We start from the raw sequence: 16,409 nt of genomic DNA, 5'->3' as shown, positions 1-16,409 counted from the left end.
TTTTTAAAATACTAAATTATTGTAAATTCTAAAATTTTATAAAATTATAGTAAGATGCTAGAACGGGAAGCAGTGTTTAGAAATGGTTTTATTTCCCATAGGATGAATTTGTCAAGGTTCAAGTGTAATTTCCTGATGCAGGAGACCCCTATGATTGTTTTGTTTTTCCAATCCTATTAGGTGTAACTATTTTAAAACTTGTGGTGTAGGCGAATGTCCATTACTATCCAGACAATGTATGAACCATCAAATCCATGACTTAATGATGCTAATAATTGCTTAAAGTCCAAAAACATTAAATTCTCCAAACATTCTCTGTATAAAATGAATTAAGCAAGTCAATCATGGCAAAATGACTCATTTGCTTGTGTGTTATATATGCAAATCACAATAGCTAGCAATGTGAACATGATTAAGTAGTTACAATGTGACGCTTGCTTGTCTTCTAAATTCACTAATCATCACATTTAAGGCACCTTAATTAAGATTTAAACAAAACCCGCAAAGTGCAAATGGGTTTTGTTTTTGTTTAGGGCAAGGCCACATATCATTTGATTGTGTCGGCCGTAGTTGTTAATTAGGCAACCCCGCAATTCCAATTGGTGCAAAAATTGCACAACTTATCTCCTCCACCCAACGACCAAAGGTCTCCTCTTCTTTTAATGTGGCAAAGGTTGGTACGTGGAGAGGCTTTTTCTCACTTCTCTTGTGGACAATGTACCTACAATTGGGCAGGCTCTTCACTCTTGTCAAGTATTGTCCTTTCCAACTCCACATCTCTCCCTCAACAATTCCCTTGTCTAATTAAGGTGCTTACACTGACTTAATATATAACAATTTAATATTATTTAATAAATTTTTTTTATATATAATGAATTTTTAAATTTTATATTTAATAATAAACTCGAAATGATCTGAATTCTCATTTGTTTTCTCTAAACAGACATTTATTTTGATTTATATTATATTTAATTATTTATAATTCAAAATTGTATACTTATATGCCATATGAATATAAAAAATAATTGGCAATAGAAGACTCTATCCCCACTACAATAAGTTTGTTTGTACTTGGTACTTTTTTTTTCTTTGGAAAAATGTACTTAGTGGCATTGAAATTTAAATGCATAGCATGTACCTCATCCACACGGCAAAATGTCTGTCCTTTGATCAGTTAGCCATTCTAGCAATTTGGTAATTACCAACAAGGAAGAAGCAACAACCAACCGGATGTTTGTTATGAACGGTGTTACTTTTACTTTTTAAGTAAAGTTAGATATTTAATTATTTTAATAAAAAAATGTCTATTAAGAATGTTATATCTCTTAATGAGTTAACTCGATGCGGATTCCTCCTTTGCAATAGGGCTGAGCATAATACGGTTCAAATCGAAAAATCAAATCGAACCGATTCAATTCGATTCAATCGGTTCGATTTTAAAAGTTAATCGGTTAGGTTCGGTTTTAATTTATAAAAATTTCGATTATTTCGGTTCGGTTCGGTTTTGAAGAGAAAAAACCGAACCGAACTAAATAGTGATTTATATAGTCAAATCGAACTAAATCGAACCGAATCGATTTTTGAATTAATTTATTTTTATGGAAAATTTATGAATTATATTTAATTATATATATATTAATTATTTAATTTCATTGATTAATGGTTATTAGGTTCAAACCAAAGTTAAAATTAGACCAAATAACTTGAAAATCAAGTCTAAATTAAAAAATCAATTAAAAATCAAACTGATCGGTTTAAACCGAACTGAACCGAATTAAAGCGGTTCGATTTGATTCAGTTTTTCACTAATTTCGGTTCGGTTCGGTTTCTAAAATTGGCGGTTCGGTTTTAATAATTTAATTCGATTTGGTTCGGTTCGATTCAGTTTGAACCGATTGCTCACCCCTACTTTGCAGCATATTGGGTGATACTCCTTTTATTTTCAAAAATTTGATTACTTTTTTTTGCAAAAATTTTCAAATTGCTCATTATTTTTAGTAGATATTCTATTATGGGCTTTTGTAAATATTTTTGGCAAATAATAAATTATGCCACCTAATTAATCCACCTACCCAATTATCATTATCTCAATTATCTCAATAATTATATAATTGAGATAATGTTATATTGAAGGCAGATCGTATGTCAATCAAGTAATCATCAATAACATTTGAGATAGGGTAATTTATTATTTTTATTTAAAAGTAATTTAATAAATTAAATTATAATTAATTAACTATATATAATAAAAATAGTCATTTTTTAACAAATTTCATTTTAAAATAATAAATTTAAAAATAATACATGAATTCATGTTCCTTATTATAAAATATATAAATGGAGATAAATTAAGGTACTTCAAATAATAATTTATTTTTTATTTAATTTTTAAATTTAGGTTAGATATACGTTATATTCGACTAATTTGAAGAATAAACGGTTTAACTTGATTCAGCGGTTAAAGTTATATTATTTATCTATTAGTTCTCGCTTTTTTAATTCCTTATAATAATAATAATAATAATTTAGAGAGGACATTTGGATTGCATGTGATCTAAATATCATGATATCATGTTACTAATGGAAGTCAAATTACCCAAAATTCAGGTAATCAAAGACAATGAAATAAAGAGTTAAGAGTGGGCCTAGCCTCCTAGCTTTGCATAATTGCATTGTCTAAAATGAAATTGCCTTTTCCTTTTATCAAATGTATGCCCTATAACATAGAAAATTGAAATTTTAAATTTTAATAATTTTTATATTACAAAATTTTAAATGTAATCAATCTTCTAAACTAAAAATTAATAATAAATAAATTGGGCAATAATTTTTATGTAAAAAACATATTGTTTTAACATTAGAGTCTTTAGCTCTGCACTTTCTGTAACAAATTAATAGCAATTTTAATTTTTACCACTAAAAAAATTAATGACAAAATTAAAGACTTTAATGGTGAATTTTCTTCTCACAAAAGGCATGTTTTGTTGTAGTAAACCATGATATACCAGAAAATGGTAGGTATACTCCAACATTAAGATAAAGACAACCTAGCTCATAAAATGATGAGAGAAATTAATTGCCAAGATAAAAATAAACTGCTAATTATCTGATAACAAAAGAAATTAAAGACAATAAGTGCACCTTAATTGTAGTTTAACAATAACAATCTCTGCCTAATTAAGATGGATGAGAGTGAAAGTAGATCCTACCAAGTTCCCATCATGAAATGACTGAATTGAAATGTTAGCCTTATACATATATATAATCAAAATTTTCTTTTTCATAATAAATTAATTTTTTTTTCCTATTCATTGCTAAATTTGGGGTATGGAAGGCCATTATTAGATATTGGAAATAATGGGAGAATTTGAAGTTTTTCATTTTCTTGTGTAAATAATGGGAAAAAGGGTTTACATTTACTGTGGTTTTTCTCCTGTAATTTTTACAAGTGATATTCTAATGCCACTAGATATAAAGTAATCTGTGTGTGTGTATATATATATATATATATGTTTTTTATTTTATAATTTTTTTAGATTTATTTATTAATTTTTAATTGTGTTCTATTAAATTTATAGTTTCTTAAATAGTTTAAGAAAATTAATTATTTATTTGACATAAAATATTAATTTATTAATGATGATTTTAGCATATTAAAATCAGTATTGCCCAACTGAAAAAAAAATTAATGGATTTGAATATGATTTTTTTTTTTGTCATTGAATATGATTTCTTTTTAATGTCTCTAATGCAAACAAGTTCCATAAAAAATATAGTTTTTTCAAATATTTTAAATGTTTCCAAATAAAATTATAATTCGAAGTTTAAAGCTTTTTTTAATTAAAATGTTATAAATGCAATTAGCCACATTAATTGTATAGCTTAACAAATAATTGAGTTTTATTATGAATAAATTTTACTTTAATAATACTGGAGTTCTCAAAATTATAATATTTTAAATTTATATTTTAATTTCAATTATAATTAATTAAAAGAGAATTAGTGATAAATTTTATTTATTGAAGATTTTCACCATAATTGGTGACTTATAATGTTTTGAAGTTCAAATCTATATAATATAATAGATTAATCTTAATAAATTGTATTGAATAAAAATATTTAAATAAATATCACAATTAATTAATTAATTTTCAAGATCAAAAGCTCCCACAACGAGGCAAAACTCTCATTAAAAGATAAATATAAAAGCTCAAAACGTTATAAAAGTGTAAATAAGCTTTTAAATTATGTCACAAAGGTGTATATATATATTTCAGTTAAGAGAGAGACATATGAGAAATGAGGACAAATTTGAATTTTTAATTTTTTTCTTAAATCTTTCTTTTAAATTATAATTTAGTATATGGGGTTTGAAAAAATTTATAATTTAATTTTTGTAGTTTTAAAACACATTTATTTAGTTATTTATATTTTAGTAAACATAAAAATTAATTTATACTGTTAGAATTGTAATTAAATCACTATTAATTTTAGTAAAAATATTAATATACCCTTTACTTTATTTTTTACCTAAAATAATTTAATTTTTAAAATTTGATAAAATCTATATATTACAAAATATTTCTAAATATTATAATTATTTATAAATAAATCTTTATATTTTTGTAATTAATAAATATATAAGGATCTTAAAATAATTAATTTGTATTTTAATAGTTTTAACTATTTTCAAATTAATCCTTATATGTTTATTAATTACAAATTTATCCTTACATTTTAACAATACAATATAAAACATAAACACAATTTAAAAGTTAATTTTGTAAAATTTCACCCAATAATTAATAGTTAATTTTTTAATTAATAGTTATTTTGTAACTATTAATTATGTTAAAAAGTTAATGTGTAATTTAAAAAATTTTAATTTGTAAAAATTAAAATACTAAAACTTTTAATTTTGCCACATGGACTATTTGGTTAATAAATTAAAATTTCAAAAAATATTTTGTTTCATATTGAAATTCATAAACGAAGGGCATTTTTATTTATTTTTTTTAAATTAGCTATAATTTGAATAGAAAATTAGACGGAGTGACTAATTTATAAATTTTTTAAAAGTCAAGGACTAAATGGGTAGATTAAAAATACAAGAACATAATTTGTGTGTCTCACTACATCTCATAGACTAATTTATAGGTTTTGTTAAATTTTAGGGTCTAAGTTATTTTAGAGAGAAAATAAAATAAAAATTTTAATCATTTTTATTAAAGTTAACGATGATTTAACTGTAATTTTGATAATAAAGACTAATCTATAAGTTTATTAAAATATTAAAGATTAAATAGGTGAATTTTAAAAATATAAAGACTAATCTTTAGTTTTTGCCAAACTTCAAGACTAAATTGTAATTTATATTTAAAAATCTGAATTTTATGAAAAGATTAAATATTAAACAAAATTAAAATAAAATTATATTAATAATTTTAAAATAAAGTTTTAATTAATCAACAATAAGAAATAACTAAGAAATAATGAGCATAGGCTAACAGTAGATTCAACTCCCTCTTCTGCTATTAAATGTGAGTATTCCATTAACTGAATCAAATTGAATTAAAATTTTAATTAATTAAATTATTAATTAATTTTAAAAATATTATCAGAATTAAATTAAGATTGAAAAAAATTAAAATTAATCAATGTAAAAAATATTCAATTGGTTATAAATTATAATTAAATTAATGAAAAATATAAAATATAATAAATTTTATATTATTAATTATTTAATAAAATATTTAAAAAATATATTTATAATTTTTTATTTATAAAAAATAATAAATATAATTTAATATTAATAAAATAATAAACATAAATTAAATATTATTATAAAATTATAAAAATAATAATTATAAATAATATATTATTAATAAAATTATAATTAATATACTAATTAATAATAATCCAATTATTTTAATTATTAAGTTGAAAGATAATCATATTATTAATTAAATAAAATTTATTTTTATTAAAATAATTAAATTACATGAATTTCTTAATAATCAAATAATGCACACCAATACCCTCTCCACCCATATGATGAAAAAAAAAAAAATAAAAAAAATAATCACCGAACTTTTTTTTTCCAAAGAAATAATCACTGTACTTTGTCAGAGTAATTCTTTCAAAAAAAAAAAAAAAGTCAGAGTAATTCACCCTATTCGTATTATTGGACAGTGCCCTTTTTCGACTCACTAGTCTCAGTTGTATTTTCAGTCTTGTGCAGAGAAGGAAGAGAAAGGAAGATTTCGGATAAGCAGATCCTTCCTTGTGTCAGTAAGCAGCTAGCTAAATATTTTTGGCGCATTTAAGCTTAACTTCCAAAAATTCACATTGTCACTCTGTTTATTTCACTTGGGTTGGGGTGGGGTCCTCTTTCTTTGTTGTGCTCTTTCAGCTTAATCCTTTTCCTTTCTTTTTTAATTGCCAATCATTATCTTCTTCTCCTTTTGTTCTCTTGCTTTTCTTTTCTTTTCTTTTATTTCTTTAATTCTAGTTTTGGGAAATTAAAGAATTGAGGGAGAGAGGAGAGGAGTTGGTGTTATTTGAGGTTCAGATCTGAGGAAGCGAAGTTTGTTTCATGCAATGCCTCTTTTATTTCTTTTGTCATTTTAGTAAAAGCCCACTTGCTTCTTTCCCTTCTTCCTCTTTCTAGTTCTTTATTTGGTTTTTTTCAGTAAGTTTTGCTTTTTCCTTTTGGGTTTTTTTATCTCCACTCTTGAGCCTTATTTTTGAGAGAAGCTGTAGTTGCTTTTCTTGCTTAAATTTTTAGAAAAAGAAAGGAGTCTATACACAGAAAGTGAGAAGGAGAGAGAGGCGTTAGTGGAAATGCTGGCTATTGGGAGTCCTACTATCAGCGTGCTTACAAGCACTAGCTGTAATGCTTTACTCAGAGAGCTTCAGGTCTTTCCTTTTCCCCTTTTCTCTTTTTCTTTTATTTTTCTTGGTATGTTGTGTGGTTTTTCTTGATGCTGGCACAGTCTGATCACTGATGTTTGGCGGCTAAGAAAATATGTGGGTTCCTTTTAGCTTCTTTGAAACTTACTTTGACATTAGTAATGATGGATTTTTAAGAAAGTTTATTGTTTTGCTCTGTCGCATCATTTGTTTCTTTTAATATAATCATAATGGGTCTGCGGGAGTTATGTGTTACGTCTCTTTTGGTATTAATAGTGATCTGTTTGCTAGAGAATTAATTGCTGCTTCTTTTTTTTGCTAATTTCAAAATTTAGTTGCTCTTTCCTCCTGCATGATTGCTGTGATCTTTTTTTTTTTTTTTGGCTTACATTTCCTAATTCATTCATGGGTAGTTGTTCTAATTGAACTGGTGGGTTGTTGAAGTTTAGTGGGTATTCTCTAAATTTAAATTTAGTGGTTTTGGGTCAATTTCATTGTCTCAGCATTCTTTTTCTATGTGGATTTTAAAGTGGGATAATTCACGATGTGGCTTTTAGTTTTTGATGGATTTTAGTGGATTTTTCTAGTTTTAAAATTTCTGCTGTTACTTCATGTCAACTTCTGTGCTTTGTTCTGAAAGCTGAATTATACCTTATATTTCTTCTGTTAATTCTCGTATTTCGCTGTTTTTATTTCAAGTAGATAGTTTGATGGCTAACTTTATATTTGCTAATATTATCAAAAGCATTTAATATGTCTTTTATCATAATAAATGGAAATTGAGTAATATTTCTGCATATTTATCATGATGAGAAGAAAATTCTCTCTTTTTTTTTTTTTTTAATGGACTTCTTGGTTGTTATGAGAGCAGCAAATTTGGAATGACATTGGTGAGAGTGAAGCAGATAAGGACCGCATGCTGGTGGAGTTGGAAAGAGAATGCTTGGAAGTTTATCGGAGAAAGGTGGAGGAAGCTGCCAATGCCAAAGCACGCCTTAATCAATCAGTCGCAGCCAAGGAAGCTGAACTTGCGACACTCATGGCTGCCCTTGGGGAACTTAATATTCACTCACCGGTAATAAGTTCTCTACGCAAAGTGAATGCTTTTCCTAAGTAGTTATTACTTACTGTTCTGGGCAGAACAAATTTCTGTAGGTGAATGCTCGCTCACTTGACTCTCATTGTCATTAATTTTTCAGACTTGGACAGAGAAGAGGGCACCGTCATTGAAAGTGAAACTTGCATCTGTTAATCCACTGGTGGATGATCTGAGGACGAAGAAAGAGGAACGGACGAAGCAATTTGCAGATATAAAGGCACAAATTGAAAAGATCAGTGGGGAAATTTCTGGATACGACAATCTCAACAATTCTCTGATGAGTTCTTTAACTCTAGATGAGCAAGATTTATCTCTAAGAAAGCTTAATGAATATAAAACACATCTTCGCACCCTTCAAAAGAAGAAGGTATGTAATTGATGCCAAAGTTCCTAGTGGATGCTAGCGTTAAATTTATCATATCACGTCTTATATTGTTGGCAATCCATAATTATTCTGCTATGTAAATAAGTGAGAACAAAATCGAAGGAGGGGGCACTCTTGATTAATATAATAGGGGCGTAAGGTTTCAACAAAGCATGAGTAGTTAACAAACGTTGCCACTTCTATTTTTTGAGAAATTTTCTTGCAAGAAATTGTCTTGTTACTACTTTCCGGTGTGTGCAGTCATAATTTGCATAATTGAAAAGCTGAAATGTTTTGCATTTCTTTCATTATGCAGTTGATATTACATATATATGTAGAGGTCATAAATATATAGAGGTGCACTTGGATAGATGATGATGCAATTCTTATACTTGTGTAGAACTTTGTTGGTGTCTTTAACACTTGGGAAGGCAGCAAGGTAAAATATGATATTTTACCATTCTAGTCTAATAATTTATTATTCTTCCTTCTGTTTGCAGTCTGATCGTCTCCATAAGGTCTTTGACTATGTGAATGAGGTGCACTCTCTGTGTGGTGTGCTTGGGTTGGATTTTGGCAAGACTGTCAGTGATGTGCATCCAAGTTTGCATGGAGCAAACCAAGAACAATCCACTAATATAAGCAATAGCACTCTGGAAGGTTTAGAACAAGCCATTATCAAGTTGAAGTTAGAAAGAAAAGCTCGAATCCAGAAGGTAATGCGGATAACACCTGTGCTTCACTATTGATTTTCCTTTCCCATATTAAGTAAAACCCTATTTGAAATCCAGCTGAAAGATATCGTGGCATCATTATTTGAACTTTGGAATTTGATGGACTCACCAAAAGAAGAGAAAAATACCTTCTCGAGAATTACTTCTATTCTTGGATCATCTGAATCTGAGGTCATTGAATCAGGTGTTCTCTCAACAGAGATGATTGAACAGGTTTGAATGCACTCTGAAATGGTTCTTTTTTAATGATTGGAGAATGCATCTTTAGGTTTACTCACCTGTATGACAGGCATCAGCAGAAGTGGAGAGGCTTACTAAATTGAAAGCAAGTAGAATGAAAGAACTTGTCATGAAAAGGAGATCAGAATTGGAGGAGATATGCAAAATGACTCATATTGAACCTGATACAAGTACTGCTACTGAGAAATCCATTGCATTAATAGATTCTGGTATGGATAGTCCTGTTCTCTCATTTTTCTTTTTGTTTGGTTAGTTTGTCATGGTTTAATATGGCTATTTCCTTGGTAAAGGAATTGTTGAATTATATGGCTTTCCGTTGTTGTTCAGGTTTAGTGGATCCTTCTGAACTTTTAGCAAGCATTGAAGCCCAGATAGTCAAAGCTAAAGAGGAAGCTATGAACCGAAAAGAAGTTATGGATAGGACTGATCGGTGGCTTTTGGCTTGTGAGGAGGAAAAATGGCTTGAAGAGTATAATCAAGTAAGCTGAAACCATCTGCTAGTGCTACCTGGTCTATCATCACATTGTTTTTTTTCTCTTCATGCCCTGTGTCTAGGTTTTTATGTTCAACTGCCTGGATTTAATGTTAATTGAGGTAGTGGATTAGTTTTTATTGTAGCATTAAATCATTAAGAATAGGGAATTTTCACTTCTTACTCTCATTTTTTTAATTGTTGGCATGGCAAGAAGTTCAATTCGATACAATTTTGGACCATAATAGTATTTTACAAGATACCACCCACCAATTGCTCCCGACCTATCTAGTCATCCTTAAAAAGATTCTTCTTGCATTTCAGGATGGCAACCGGTACAATGCTGGGAGGGGTGCACACATTAACCTTAAATGTGCAGAACGAGCTCGAGTTACTGTTAGCAAAATTCCAGGTAGCGCTTTCTTTGGATGATGTTATTCTTTGTTTCGTCTCCACTACCTTTCAGAGTCTAATAATTTACTCTTTCCAGCAATGGTCAACAATCTGATAAATAAAACTCTTGCTTGGGAAGATGAAAAGAAGACGTCATTTCTCTATGATGGGGTGAGTTTTTTTATTTTAATTGCAGAGTATTTATGCAGATTTTTTTCTACATCATTTTCTTATAAATTTATATCTTGATATTGTTTGCAGGTAAGATTAGTGTCAATATTGCAGGATTACAAACTGGCCAGACAACAGAGAGAAGAGGAGAAAAAGAGATGCAGGGTAAATAAGAGGAGATTAAGTTGTGCTGATGTATTGCTGTTGTTAAGGAATTCCTTGGTGTTTCACATACTATATGTTTTCTTGTAAATGAAAAAAAAAACGATAACTGGTTTCTTCCTTTTTAATTTCAAGCTTTATTTTGTTAACTGTATTTAGATTAATAATAGAATATATTCTTATTGAGGTCCTATGCATGGAAATGATCCAATGTTGAATTCTACTGCTGCTTACAATTTATTTTTCCAATTTTTAACAGGAGCAGAAGAAACTCCAAGATTTGCTGCTAACAGAGAAGGAAGCCATGTATGGTTCTAAACCCAGTCCACGAAAAGCAAACAGCTTTAGGAAACCAAATGGTTATAGTTCAAATGGAAATGGCTCCATGACACCCACACCTCGTCGGAACTCAGTTGGTGGTGCAACTCCTGAGCTCCTCACACTTCGATCTTATTCTGGACGTCAAAATGGATACTACAAGGAAATGAGAAGGTTGTCTACTGCACCACTGAACTTTGTGGCCATAACAAAGGAAGACACAATGTCATTTGCATCTGTTTGTGATTCTGAGCCAGGCTCTCCTCCTCAGTGTTAAGTTAAAACTGTGAGTGGTATGCTTTGGTTAACTTTAACCGTTGCCTTTTTCTTTTTGTTTGTGTTGGTTTTTTTAAAGAAAAGAAGTGTTTAATAGAGATGGAAGGAAGACAACAGACAAAAGATTGTACAACCCAAAATATAATAGAATGCATAAAATTCTCATTAAATAATAAAACTACGAACAAATCAAAACAAAACTAATAAGTCTTCTCTGCTGCACCAACAGATGCATATCCACGTTCCTCCTTGCGTCATTTGCTGCTAACTCCAAATTTATTTTTTAAAACTTCAAATCTGGTGTTAGACATGGCTTTGGTCATAATATCTTCATCTTGCATATTTTTCATGACTTTGGTCCTAGCATTATGTCCTTTTTTTAAAGAATATCAGGGCATATTTTGTTTATAGCTTGCCCTTCTTGATTTGACTTTGTCGTTTTCGGAGAAGTCGCTGGTTGTGTTTTTCATGTGGACTGAATGACAAGAGTCTTCCTGGTTGCTTGCTTCAATCTTGCTTTCTGCTTGTGCCTATTTTGTTAGTCTTTCTTGGCTTTTTTTTTTCTTTGCACATGGTTTGTGAACTATGGCTCTTTATAGTTTTTCTTTTCTTTTTTTTTTTTCCATCTTCAGTCTTGGTAATTCATAGCCCTTTTTTTTTTTCTTCTTCTTTTTTATTTTAAATCTCTCTCAATTTCACAAAAGATAGCAAACAAAATATTATAATAGGATTATAATGAGACTGAAAAATGTTTACTGAATTTTACAGCCCACAATGCAATATAACAAACTGCATAAAAATCTCATTAAATCAAAACAACTACTAACACATCAAAACAAAACTAATCAGCCTCCTTATCTTCAGCTTTTTACTTAATCTTTTGTAACAACTTAGCATATTTTTCTGTTGTAGTAATAGATGCATATCCAACAGTTCCTATTTGTGGCAAGCAATAAATATGAGGATAATTGATAAAGAAAAGAAAAGAAAAAAGATAATGCACACTAGCATTTTTTTTTCCCCTGGGAAACATGAAGACCGATGCACACACATAGAGATATGCACTTGCACATTCAGATGTTATGCCAGGCATAAGGGAGAATTTTATTTGTGATGTATATTGTATTTCTCCAAAAATCCTCTTATGAAATTTTAATTGTCTTTGCACTTCTGATTACACTAAGGAATTGGTAACATGTATATTGTGGAACAGGTGACATTAGAGAAGTTCAGCCATTTGACTCTACAATTTAAAGCTGTGGAGCTTTGTGAATATCAAACAGATATACACTAGTGTATCATTGTGATTTGTTAGGAGTACATGGGGAGTGGTTATTGACAGCTGTGAATATGCAGTGAGCCGCAATTTGCTTTGAAGAATATTGGCTTCTGGCAGGGTTCAAACACCGTAGATAATAGTTTAGAAGTACTTGTTAACCTCATGTCTTGTTCAACGGTATAGGGGAAACCAATATGGCAGTCTTATTGTAGCATGCTGACCATGTGTTTTCGTGGAATTTGCTTGTGGTTTGCTTATATGTGTATATAGTGTGCACTACGGTGTGATGGACTATCATTTGATGTAAGAAGCTTGACGCATTGGGAGATGCATACTGTAGGATCATTGTGGTGCCGTACCTAATAAGAAATAAATGCCCTGCCACCTGTAAAGCTTGTTCAGTATGTTTTTGTTGGAGAAAACTGCTCTTAGCTTCTTAGCATATTATATAATATCAATTAAATGTAACAAATCAATTTTTATTTGGAGGGATGCATGCAGGAAACTATTAGAACTTAATTCAAACATAGGTTCATTTAGTCTTTATAATAATAGTTTTTTAGATTTTTGCATTTTAATTTTTAAAGTAGTAATTTAATCTTGACTAATTGAAATTTACGTGGATTTTATTTTATTTAGTTAGACTTTAGTGTTATATAAACAGGTCATTTAATTAGTATTGTGTCAATTTGAGTTGTATAAAAAGTTACTTACCATTCAATAAAAATGTTCTTTGATTTTCCTCATTTACTTTTCCAACAGAAACTTCATCTCAGATAACACGTGTAACATGCTCAAGATCATTCTACGAAAGCATGTCAGAAATTTGTAGATAGATTTTAGCCTTATTGCAGGCTAAATTGTTGCCTAATCATGAACATATCCTAAAGCTCGACTTTCATTCTTTTATGCTACCTAGTATGGTCATATTTAACATAACACATGAACTAGAAGTGAAAGGAAGCTTGATAGTTTCTATGGTATAGAAGGTAAGATTATGATTTCATGTTCACAACGGCTGCAAAGAAATATATGGGGAATTTCCTGATGATTTGGAATGCGAACACATCTGGTGTGCTGCCAGACCTCGCAAACATCACACGATACCATCCTTTCACCATCATCATCTTTGGTTCCACAAGGGCAATCGATAACTCGGTTATTAAGACCACTCTCATATATCAACTCATTGATCATTCCTCTATCCCTGTTGCTTCCCTCGCACAGGATTTTCTGACCTACTTGGACGAGTCCAAAAACTAGATCACTCCCCTTAGCATTCAAGTTCAGTATCGACTCAACGACCAAGCCTCTCAAACCCCAGTACAATTCCCTGAAGTTCTTTTCCACTTGTTGCTTAAGCTCATCACAGGTAGCATTGGTTTTCAATAAGATACATTCAAATGGTGGCATTGCCTTGTTTGTACCTTCATTAGCAGTTTCAATGTTTCTCAAGACAACCGTGCAATAAAGTTCTAATTTCCCTTCTAGGCCTAATTCAGCTCTAGAAGGCAATTCTGTATGATAGTCTTTGGCAAGGAGTTTAGTGTCAAGAATTATCCTTGCAGCTGCTTGTATTGCAGTAAGAATTCCCATGTTGAGGGTTTGCTTTTGGTCTCTGATAATGTATTTGTAAAAGTAGTACATATCCTTCATTACTTGAGACCTTGTTATCTTATATCGAGCCTTCACTTTGGAATTGTTAATGCTCAAAGTTTCTTGGGTGGGAAATACATTGGAGACATCTTCCAAGCAGTACTCCAAAACCTTTGTCACTGGATTCAAGCTCCGGCGAACCAAATAGTTTCCGACGATGCGGTTTCCCAGCGACTTGAGAACAAAGTCTAGTAACCCTGTGTCACCAATATATGCGCGAGCAGCATCCCTAACTTCTTGCCTTGAAACCCACCTGAACTCTGCTCTTTTTAAGGCTTCCACGATCACTCGAGTTGCCATTTCAATTCGTTTTGGAGACCATCTACAGGCAGTCTCCACGAAGATCCCTGTGTTATAGGAATCAATACAACTATCTTCAGGAAGGCGACTTTTAAGCTCGAGCATGAAGCGGAAAAGGTCACCAAGGGTCGCCAGGGAATAGTCTGATAAAGTTTGGTACCTAGAGACAATGGCTAGAAGATCATGATTAGAATTGCCAAGATAATGGACTAATATGCAATAGGGAATGGCTTGGATGGTTCCTATGGCTTTCTGGTAGATTGATTGAGTGATACCAAAGCTTCCTCGCTCGAATTTGTAACCCCATTGACCAAACCAGGGCTCCCCATATGCAATCCCATGGAGTAACCTCAATTCCATGCTTCTCTTTTGTGAGATGTCATTCAAACTCACTTTCCTGCAAATTGAGCATGATTTTTTATCAGCTTGTTGATGAATCATTCAAAGGATGTAAACATGTTTCTTTATTGTATCACTGAATTAGTAATTCAATAGTTGAATGCTCGTCTGATAGTGGAAAGAGTTCAGGTATTCAAATTTAGCACTCTCCTTCAAAATTTTTCCAACAAAACAAAGTGACATTCTTATAATGTAACTTGCACGTAGAACATTTCTTTAAGATGGATGGGTAGGAGGTGATAAGAGAGATGCCTAAACCTTGCTCGTAATCCAGTGCACAAACGATCCCAGAATTCCATGATCTGCCGTCCAGACAAGTTGGAACCAGCTTGCATCCCATTAACACACAGCAAATGCCCAAACCCATTTGCATGAAAGACACCATGCATGATATGTCCCTGCAATTCCACTATGTTAAACCTACCCTTAATTGAAATTGCCCCATCAAAGTTGTCTTCACAGTTGAGGAAAGCAATGACTGTGTCCTTGGAGGGCAGCACAAAGTGATACTTCTTGTTGCAAATTAGATGGTGACCCCAGCCTGAGCTATAAAGAAATCAACAACTCCATGAGAGAATAAGAAAGTCAAAAAAAAAAAAAAAAAAAAACAGCCATAACTCACATAATACAACTTCTTGCACTATAAAGAATGTGGTTCCAATTACTTCTATTTCTTAGATAACAATTAGTGGTTCTTATTTAAGCCAACAGAGTCTTAATGGAAGTGAAAGGGAGAAATAGTTAAAGCTACATTGAAATAACCAGGGAATCGAGACTTCACCAACATAAAGGCAATGCTTGCAATGGTGTTCCAGAGATGCCTCAATGGGCTCTTCAATGACAAATAACAAGATATGGAAAGGAGGGTGGCAGCTGACTTCAAGTTGAAATGACCAGCTTGGAATTCCACTGCAGATGTTACTCTCAGAATACCCAAATTCCAGAAGAGCTTGGACATTCTGTCCAAACGACCCATCAAACTCAACTGGGTACCCATGTTCACCAAAAGTCTTGAACCTAAACACCTTCTCTCCTCTCTTCCTTTTCTTGCAGCTGGTTAGGTCCAAATGTGACATAACTAACGTATATCAACTGCCAGAATATGGAAGAAGATTCCCAAGAGCAAAGAAAGAAAGGGAAGAGAGAGTTTGATGAGCATGAAGAGATTAATTAGTAGAATCTTTTCAAGAGAGGTAACAATATTGGACAACCTTACTTATACTAGGTACTGCTTGGTCACACACTTAGTGCCTAGAAATAAAATTGGAGAAGACACAAAAGAGCCTAAAAGCTTTAATCAAATTCAGCTGAGAATTGCTCACTATCTGCATGATTTTCTTTAAAATTGAATCTCATGCAAATCTGTCGCGATACTGTGTAAGCCATGACAGGTTTTCAAAGTAAAAAAATGGCTCCACACTTTCATCATGCTTCTTTCTGACTATTACAAATTGCTTTTATATTCCGGCAAATTCTATGGTCATCTGGGAAATGTTCATCTGAGCTTCATGGGATAGACTTAAACGCAACATTTCTTGCTCAACTACTCCTGCCAAATGCTTTAAATCTAATCAAAATTCTCTATCCCATGAGAACTCGCTTCAATATTTTTCTCCTACTATCAAAAGATTGAG

The 16,409-nt window shown here is 31.1% G+C and overlaps 2 protein-coding genes across 3 annotated transcripts; one reads left to right on the top strand and one right to left on the bottom strand.

The window, feature by feature from the left end:
- The first annotated feature begins 6,230 nt into the window (after window positions 1-6,230).
- On the top strand, window positions 6,231-12,824 carry LOC110636084 (65-kDa microtubule-associated protein 6). Of its 2 annotated transcripts, none has more exons than XM_021785635.2 (12): window positions 6,231-6,918; window positions 7,784-7,987; window positions 8,112-8,378; window positions 8,876-9,091; window positions 9,167-9,322; window positions 9,399-9,558; window positions 9,677-9,828; window positions 10,146-10,233; window positions 10,312-10,385; window positions 10,476-10,550; window positions 10,807-11,151; window positions 12,355-12,824. In XM_021785635.2, the coding sequence occupies exons 1-11, from the start codon at window positions 6,844-6,846 to the stop codon at window positions 11,140-11,142; spliced, it is 1,803 nt and encodes a 600-aa protein (XP_021641327.2). In that variant the 5' UTR covers window positions 6,231-6,843; the 3' UTR covers window positions 11,143-11,151; window positions 12,355-12,824. The 2 variants fall into 2 exon arrangements, with proteins under 2 accessions (XP_021641327.2, XP_057996664.1); XM_058140681.1 differs by having other exon boundaries at window positions 10,807-11,158.
- A 312-nt stretch (window positions 12,825-13,136) lies between these two features.
- Window positions 13,137-15,948, bottom strand: LOC110636061 (PHD finger protein MALE STERILITY 1). The gene is made up of 3 exons (XM_021785589.2): window positions 15,557-15,948; window positions 15,034-15,316; window positions 13,137-14,773 (listed from the first exon to the last, which is right to left on the bottom strand). Exons 1-3 carry the CDS (start codon window positions 15,849-15,851, stop codon window positions 13,396-13,398), a joined length of 1,956 nt encoding a protein of 651 aa, XP_021641281.2. The 5' UTR covers window positions 15,852-15,948; the 3' UTR covers window positions 13,137-13,395.
- Window positions 15,949-16,409: the final 461 nt, after the last annotated feature.

The sequence above is a fragment of the Hevea brasiliensis genome, chromosome 18 (genome assembly GCF_030052815.1).
Source record: "Hevea brasiliensis isolate MT/VB/25A 57/8 chromosome 18, ASM3005281v1, whole genome shotgun sequence".
Classification (NCBI taxonomy): Eukaryota; Viridiplantae; Streptophyta; class Magnoliopsida; order Malpighiales; family Euphorbiaceae; genus Hevea; species Hevea brasiliensis.
This window is presented reverse-complemented; position numbering and strand designations above follow the sequence as displayed.